This window comes from Pteropus vampyrus, unplaced genomic scaffold, assembly GCF_000151845.1.
Source record: "Pteropus vampyrus isolate Shadow unplaced genomic scaffold, Pvam_2.0 Scaffold368, whole genome shotgun sequence".
In the NCBI taxonomy this organism is placed as follows: Eukaryota; Metazoa; Chordata; class Mammalia; order Chiroptera; family Pteropodidae; genus Pteropus; species Pteropus vampyrus.
The window spans coordinates 424,328-432,900 of record NW_011889149.1 but is presented as its reverse complement, the minus strand read 5'-3'; the positions used below and the strand labels follow the sequence as shown (position 1 = coordinate 432,900).

The following is an 8,573-nucleotide window of genomic DNA, read 5'->3' as shown; positions in this document are numbered from 1 at the left end:
CCTTGTCGAAGTACTTGCAGAGGAGGGCTCTGGTCTCTGAGGACGAGAGGTAGCTGAGCTTGGCCATGAGGTTCATCTCGCACTGGGACAGCAAGGAGGCCGAGGCCCGCAGCACCCGCTGGCGGCACGTGATGGCCTCATTCTTGTACTCGATGGCAGCGTCCAGGGCCTCGATGGCTTCGTCGAGCTGGAACAGAGTCCGTTCCTCCTGGGCAGACACAGGGACACGTGGAGCGTGGCGGGGGACTGGCTCCCTGAGCCGCACGACGCCCGCTCCCCAGTCGACTGAGTCCTGGGTGCCCCCTCGCCCTGAACACACAAGCAGCATGTTGAGAGGCGCATCAGTCACCAGGGCAGGAACAGGGACCCTGGCAGGGAGGTTGTGGCTGCAGCTCTGAGTGACCTGCATTCCGGAAGCTCAGAATGCCCTGCACTGAAGAGATGGCACAGCTGGGCCGCCACAGAGGTAGCAGAGGCGGTGCTGGCGAGTGACCCTCACACGGGCTTCCTCTGCTGCTCGGGGAAGGCACACGGGTGTGGTTCCAACTGCACTCCCACACAGGCAAGCGGTCAGTGCAGCGCAGGACGCAGAGTGAGCCCAGATTCCAGCTGCAAGGGACCTGTGGGTGCGGCCGGGCCCAGTCCCTGCGTGTCCCAGACAGACAAGGGACTAGAGCAGCAGCCAGTCCAGAAAGCTACCCTCTGGGGGCTGTCACGGGAAGGACGCGTGTTTTAGAGTGCCAAGGCCGGGCAGGAAGAGGACAGCAGTGGAGGGCCGGGCGCTGGGCCAGCCCATGGGACGCACCTCGGGCGACAGCAGGCTGCCCCGCCGCAGCTTGCCGTCAATCTCCAGGCGCTGCTTCAGCAGCAAGTCCTTCTCCTGGCGCAGGGCGTCGATCTCCCCGCGGATCTGCTGCTGGCTCTGGGCGCTGCCCTGCCGCAGCTGCCCGCTCTTCTCGGAGAGCTCCTTCTCCAGGTGCTCCAGCCGGCTGGACACCCGCACGATGTCCTCGGTGAGCGCCTGGGGGCGACACTGCCTGGGATTAGGGGCAGAGCAGGCCCCACCCTCCCAGAGGGACAGCCCGCACCAGGGACAGCTGCTGGGTTTGTGTTGGGCAGGCCCCTCAAACCCTCACGGCATCGGCACCGTTAGGATTCACCTGACAGCAGGAAGCTGGGCTCAGAAGCGTCCTGCTCACGAGGGAGCAATGAAGCCCAGCGGACCAATGCCAGTGACGACTGTCTCGTCCCACCTTTCTGTACCCGCTGTTCCTGCCTGCGCGGTCTCAGAGCAGAGCTAACGGGGCAAAGGGGACTGGGGGGTGGACACCCTGAGGGGTTCTGCCCACACATCAGAACCTGCGCCAGAAACATCCCGGAGCCCTGGAGGTCACGAGCAGGACAGGACCCTCACCTGGCTGGACCGCAGGCGCTTGCTCTCCAGCCCCGTCTTCTCCTGCATCAGGGCCTCCTTCTTGGCCAGGATGGCCTCCCGCTTGCGCAGCTCCTCGCCCAGCTCCTCCAGCGCCCGCCGCTGCTGCAGGGCCTTCTCCATCTCCTGGTCCAGCCACTTCTTCTGCTCCTCGATCTTCTGAGGGGAGGCGGGAGGGAACTCAGCCCTCGCCCCACCAGGGCGGGGAGCAAGGCCTGCCCGGCCGCGGACATCGCCAGGCCGCGGGTCTCCTGGGGGCGCAGCCCAGGCCCAGCCCACCTGCTGCTGCTCCAGGCTGACCACGGAGCCGCTGCTGCCGCTGCGCCGCTTCCTCTGGAACGCCGCGATCTCCTCCGTCTTGATCCTCAGGACCTTCTGCTGCTGCTCGTGCTTCAGCTCCAGCTCCTGGGGGGCGCGCGGGGACAGGCTCAGGGGACAGGCTCGGGGCAGGGCCATGTGCACCCCTGTGCCCGGCCCCACACCCCCGCGTCTCCCCAGGGCCCAGCAGACAGAAGCCAGGACGATCCGCCTTCTGTGGTTCATCTCACTAAACCCTCACCCCGGCCTCGAGCTTCCTATAACTCTCCTCACTGGTGGGTGGAAAAACCACCTCAGGGAGGCCGAGTGACCTGCTGGAGAAGGTCATGTGGCCGTGAGCCGTGGGACCTAGACAGAGCCTGGCGGGGACCCAGGGCGCCGCACCCAGCCAGCCGAGAGCCCGACCTTGACGCGGTGCTGCCGCTTGCTCATCTCTGCCTCCAGGCGCCGCTTCTGCTCCGTCTCCTCACGAAGCCGCCTCTGCAGCTGTCCGTGCTGCTGGCGCATGAGCTGCACGTTCCTCTCGAGCTCCTGCAGCCGCTTCTCGCTCTGGGCCGACAGCGACGCCAGCCGTTCCGTCGCCTGCTTCTTCTCCTTCAGCACCTGGGACCGAGCAGCACAGCCTCCGCTGGGCCGTCGCGGGCCTGGCACGGTGCCTGGCACTTAACGGGGAAGGGCAGGCCCAAAGAACCATGATAGAGGGACAGAAAGAAGGGAAAGCAGGCGGACGGACGATGGACTAATAAAAATACGAAGAGACTACTAATGGGAGGTGTGCTGACCGTTACTATGCACCGGGCACATGCCCAGTGCTCTGTGTATGTTAAATGACCCTAACGAGCCGATCACAAAGTATGATTGTTGTTACCCCCACTTAATAGATTAGGAAACTGAGGCACAGAAAGGTTGGGATGCTCAGTTGAGGACACACAGCTAACAAACAAAGCTAGGATTCGAGCCCACGCTCTTGACCGCCCCACTGTACTGTCTCCTGGACACGTGAGCTGAGAGGACAAGGAATGAACGAGGGACGGTCAGCTGCAAAGATGTCCGGATGGACGAAGGTGGGTGGGTGGGTGGACTGAAAGATGGATGAGCTCACAGACAGGTCAAAAACAGATGGACAAATAATGCATGGACCGATCAAAGGGAATAGAAAGATGAAAGGGTAGACAGACAAACGGACAGTTGGTCACATTAACTGATAAAGGGATAAACAGGTAGATTAGAGGGACACATGGGCTGATGGGGAGACAGATGGAAGACGGGAGGGAGAGGTAAGTGAATGGGTGGCTGGAAGGGCAGACACATGGCCAGAGGGTGGGGAGGGCTGCACGAGGAAAGGTTGACTTTGACTTTCTTCGATGCCCACCCCTCACCCTGTCCTTAGTCTCCCAGACGGTTGTCAGGCAGGACCCGCCTCCCCGCCTCTGCTGTGTTTACAGCTCAGCTGAGCCTCAGTACTACCAGCTTGGACATAATACTGGCCTCAGCCTGGGAGGCCAGGAGGGTGTCGGCACCACCAGCCAGGAAGGCCTGGGCACCCATAGCTTCCACACTGAGCTTGGGCCCCAGAGCCCACGCGTCTTGATCCCAGGACCCCCACCCCCACACCCACCCCCTACCAGCCTGGGTGGCCGACGCTGCCAACCCCAGGGTCCGACGCTGACCTGCACCTGGCTCTGGGCAGCAGCGACCCTCTTGCGGAACTCCTGGAGCTGGGTCCGCTCGCCAGCGTCCTGGGGCTCCCTGCCCTCGAGCTCCCGCAGCTGCCGCTGGCCTTCATTCAGCTCGGCCCGCACCCGCTCGGCCTCCTGCTCCAGCTCCTGGATGCGCTGGCTGTGCTGGCGGTTCAGGGCCTGGGCCGCCTTCCCTGGGAAGAAGGGGGGGGGTGCGGCGTCAGCACGGGCAGCCCCTCCCCCACGAGGGCCATCTGCCCGTCCCCCTGGGGGCTTTTCCAGACCTCTGTCAGCCACGGACACTCCGGGGGCATTGCCAAGCCTTTGTACCGCTAGCACCACCATTTACTCCACGTTTTTTCTTTAAATCGACTCACTTTTGAGATCAGCCTCATCCATAGCAGTGAGTGACCCAGGGAAGTTACAGATGAACTAGATTTTTTTTACCCGGTACGTGCTAACAAGTGGTACAATTATGACTCGACGAAGGACCCTCTGCTCCACACATGAACGCGCCTGAAACACCCACGCACTGAGACGAAAGAACATCCACGCTTCCCACAGCAACCGACAGATTCAACGTTAACGCCTATCAAAATACCAATGGCATTTTTTCACAGAAATAGGACAAAAAATCCTCCAGTTTGTATAGAAACACAAAAGGCCCAGAAAGGCCGAAGCCATCCTAAGAAAAAGGAACAAAGCTGAAGCTATCACGCTCTCTGACTTCAAACTATACTAAGCTACAGTCATCAGAACAGTATAGTACTGGCAGAAAACCAAACCAATGGGTCAGAATTCTGAGCCCAGAAATAAACCCACAGTAGTGTATGTGGGCAATTTTCGACAAAAGAGCCAAAAACATACAACGGGGAAAAGGAAAGGCCTCTTCCATAAATGGTGCTGGGAAAATTGGAAAGCCACATGCCAAAAACATGAAACTAGACTGCCATCTGGCACCCTGCACAAAAATTAACATGGATTAGGCACTTGAACGTAAGACACGGAACAATAAAATACTTAGAAGTAAACATAGGTACTAAACAGAGAGGTTTTTGTGAACTTGACCCCTAAAGGCAAGGGAAGTAAAAACAAAAATGAATGAGACTACATGAAACTCCAAAGCTTCTGCACAGCAAAAGAAACTGTCAACAAAAAAGGCAACCAACTAAATGGGAGAAGAAATTTGCAAACCGTAACATCTCCAAGATATCAATATCCCAAATATATAAAGAACTCATACAACTCCACAACAAAAAATCAAATTAAAAAACGGCGGAGGGCCTGAACAGATGCTGTACCCAAGAAGACACATCGATGGCCAACAGACATGAAAAGACGCTCAACCTCACCAGCTATAAAGGAAATGCACATCGGAAGCACACGGAGACAGCACCTCACAGCTGTCAGCATGGCGAAGCTGTGGAGAGAAGGGACCCCATGCACTGCTGGTGGGAATGTAAGCTGGTGCAGCCATGATGCAAAACTATATGAAATTTCCTCAAAAAATTAAGAATAGAGCCACCATGTGGCTCAGCAATCCCTCTTCTGGGTACCCACCCCAAAAATTGGGAAACATTTATAACGACACATGCACCCCGATGTTCACTGCAGCATTATTCACAGTGGCCAAGGTACAGAAACAACCCGTGTCCTCCGATGAACGACTGGATAGAGATGACGTGATACACAATCACAACAAAATACTACTCAGCCCCATAAAAAATGATGAAATATTGTCATTTGCCACAACGGGGACTGATCTTGAAAGTATCTCGCTAAGTGAAATAAGTCAGACGGAAATAAGAACCACAGGATATCACTCGAATGCGGGACATAAAACGAAAAGTGACAAACGAGTACACTCAGACACAGACAACAGCATGGAGATGATCGAGGGGCTGGGGGAGGGTGAAGAGGGAAAATGGGGTCACATGTGGTGGAAAGAAGGAAACTAGATAGATAGGGTGGCGGGCAATTCATGCTACGCACAAATGATGTGTTACAGAAACAGACACCTGAGACTCATATAATGTCATTAACCAACCTGATCCCAGTAACTTTATTTATCGGCAACGAAAAAAGATGAAACACATATGGGAAAATCTCGATAACTGCTAATCTCGGTCACATGTATATGTATCGGGACCCACTGTATTAATCTCTCCTTTGCATCTGTCTGAAATTTTTCATAATGCACTTTATAATAAATTCATACTTATTAAAATAAAAAGGTTCAGCTGGTCACCATTTAAAATCTTCCCCTACTCCATCACATGTATCACCAGTAGTAAATGCAGCATGATTTGGGGACACTGTGTGTTCCCCAAGACCGAGAGATTCTGTGCCCAGCACAGTGTCTGATACCGAGCGGGTACTTCATAAATAATAATAATGCTTCCCAAGAGCTATTCCAAGCCCTTCACCTGAATTAACTCATTTCATCCTTCCTCACAACCTCCTGGTGAAGCAGGTACCACCGTACCCGTTTTAGGGATGAGAAAATGCACGGAGGGGCTATCCTACCTGCTCACGGTCACACAGCTGGAATATGCTGAGCTGGGTATCAAACCTAGGCCATCGGGCCCCACTCCGAGCCACCCTCACGTGGGGGCCACCCCAGCACCCACCCCCTCACCTGTGCGGACCAGCTCGCCAATGAGTTCCTCCTTCATGCGGATATTGATGGCCAGCTCCCGGATCTTCTGCTGGGCCTGGGCCAGTCGCCACTCGGAGGCAGCGGGGGCCTGGTGGGGCCGAGCCTGGGCCTTGCTCCCACGCGCCGCTGTGAAAGGCCACTGTCAAGGCTGCTGCCACAACCAACAATGCGGGAGGCGTGCCCTGGGCAGGGGTGGCCAAGGATGATGCGCGGACTGTCCAGGGTGGCCAATCCAGGACCTTGGAGGGGAGAAGGGGTCGGAGCCCTCTGCACCCCCTGAAGCTCACCTCTGGGCTCCAGGACGGCTGCACCCAGCTCCTCGAGGCGAAGCTCCGAATCCTTCCTGCTGCGGGGACTCCCTGGGCCGGCCTCCGGCCTCCGGCTCCCCTTGCTGATCCCGTCTCTAGAAGGCAGAAGCAGGAGTCTGTACCCGTCCCCAGCTACTTCTCGGGCTGGAGAGAGGAAGACAAGCCACTGGCTTTCCATCTCCTCAGGGTCAATGGGTGGTTTGGCAGAACCCCGAGGCCAGGGGCCATGCTTAGTGGGTGCAGGGCAGCTGGGGACACGGAGGACTGCCACGGAGGCCGAGAACCAGGAGGCCTGGTCCACTCCGCAGCACACCCACCCCCACAAGGACTCGGTGCAGAGCCCACCGCTCCTGTCCGCTAACCCTCAAGGGCCAGCTAGGCAACGTAGGTGAGGGCGCCTTGAGACCACAGGTCTTCCCAGCCTGGGCCCTGAGCCAGTCCTTGTCAGGTTGGCAGTGGGTCCGACTCACCTGCGCAGGTGCAGGGTCCGCTGGGGTGGCGGTTGCTCCCCCTCTTCTTCCTCATCCTCCGATGCAGTTGAAGAGCCCCCTTCCAGTCTGTCTATCTCCTCCAGCAACTTGACTCCTGCCTCCCTGCCATCCGTCACCTGCTGAAGGAGTGTCAGGGTTTCAGGACACGAAGCCTGCAAGGGCATCCTCGATCAATCAGCCACTCCCACCTACAAGTCTTCGCTCACATCTAAGCCCCGCCTGCCCTTCATATGTCTACCTCAGTGACACCTCGCAGAGGCCAAACTCGAGTCTGAGCAGGAGCTTCCTCCCTGCCCATCGCCCCCTCCCCAGCCCCCACAGCCCCTGGTACCATCTGCGTTTCTCGTATACAGGTCATCTGCACCCAAGTCTTATCTTGCTAACAACGCCTGGCCAGAGTGGTGGCTTCGTAACAGACTCTGTGAAGTGAGAACTGGGAGGACCCAGAGTTTTCAGGCAGATGCAGGAGCAGCCTTTGTCCAAAAGCCCCCAGTGACAGAACTAGGAGAAGGAGACCAGGCTCGGGGAGATCAGGGCTCATGGAAAAGTAAATTTGCAAAGAAACACGGAAGTAATAAGTTCCCCATCTCTGGAGGTATGCAGGTTACCCATCCAGTGCTGGAAGCCAGAAGCCCTCTGTAACCCCAAGGCAATCTCCAGCTATCCCAGGGATTCTCAGTGGCACCACCCTCCGGAGGCCCTACTGAGTCTCCTTCCTCTAAGGATTCAAGAGGGAGCATTTCACAGCTGGCCCCATGAAAGCACAGGGCGAAGGACGTTCTCCAGTATCGCCCTTCCCCCGCCTGAGCCTGCCCGGTCCAGCAGGCCCAGCACACGCCCAGCCTCGCCACCTCCTCACCTCTACCCCGTTCTCGGGGCCAACTTCATCTCCAGGAAGGCAGGCAGGGGGCACCATGCCTAGCACATGGCTGTGGACACCCCCCAGGGGGGCTGTGTGAGGCCGGGGCACAAAGGACCCAGGAGGCAGGCCCTGCAGGAGCCCTGGGGCCCCCCAGCCAGGCCGCACCAGCTCTAGCCGCAGCCGCAGCTCCGCCATCTCCTCCTGCTGCTCACGTAGACGGTCGCTCTGCAAGACATGGTCCAGGTGCTGATGGGGGACACGGATGGGGGCAGGGGCGCTGCTGCAGGGCTCTGACAGGCAGGAGGACAGGGGACTGAAGAACAGGTCTGAGGCCACTTGCTCCATCTGGGTTAAAACTGAGGGCCAAATACCTCTGACCACCTCTTGGTTCCCATCCCCCCAACACACAAACTGCGCTAGCTGGGGCTCAGGCTCTCACTCCACCCTGCCGCCTATCACTCCCTCCACGCGTCTTCCACGTCCATTCCAATCGCTGCCACCAGAGGGCGCCAGGAGCAATGCTGATCCAGTTAACTTGGGATAAAAAGAGTGACTCCAGCACGCCACCTGGCTTGCCCCTCCAGTCCCACCTCACGTCCACTCCCCCTGCACTATTCTGCTCCTCACCTGCACTTTTGCTCGTTGGTGCACCCCCTCGTCCCTATCCACCCTGCCAGAACCCACCTTGACCTATCTTTCATCCTGGGAAATGGCTCAATTTTACCTCCACCAGGAAGCCTCCCCCCACCGTGGCGGGCTGGCCGCACCTGCAGCTTGTACTGCTCCATGGCGTCCTCCAGTGCAGCCAGAAAGTCTCGGTTCTC

General features: G+C 57.9%; 1 protein-coding gene across 1 annotated transcript in view; it reads right to left on the bottom strand.

The window, feature by feature from the left end:
* Window position 1: 1 nt before the first annotated feature.
* The window catches only part of KIF7 (kinesin family member 7), a gene marked incomplete at its 3' end in the record, with an annotated part of 16,422 nt that continues 7,850 nt past the window's right edge, over window positions 2–8,573 (bottom strand). The window contains exons 6-16 of the mRNA XM_011379686.2: window positions 8,517–8,570; window positions 7,747–7,974; window positions 6,867–7,006; window positions 6,376–6,491; window positions 6,068–6,214; window positions 3,421–3,623; window positions 2,156–2,353; window positions 1,712–1,837; window positions 1,415–1,591; window positions 806–1,021; window positions 2–208 (exon numbers count right to left, since the gene is read on the bottom strand). Of these exons, the coding sequence (XP_011377988.1) occupies window positions 2–208; window positions 806–1,021; window positions 1,415–1,591; window positions 1,712–1,837; window positions 2,156–2,353; window positions 3,421–3,623; window positions 6,068–6,214; window positions 6,376–6,491; window positions 6,867–7,006; window positions 7,747–7,974; window positions 8,517–8,570 (1,812 nt within the window). The remainder of the gene's footprint in view (window positions 209–805; window positions 1,022–1,414; window positions 1,592–1,711; window positions 1,838–2,155; window positions 2,354–3,420; window positions 3,624–6,067; window positions 6,215–6,375; window positions 6,492–6,866; window positions 7,007–7,746; window positions 7,975–8,516; window positions 8,571–8,573) is intronic.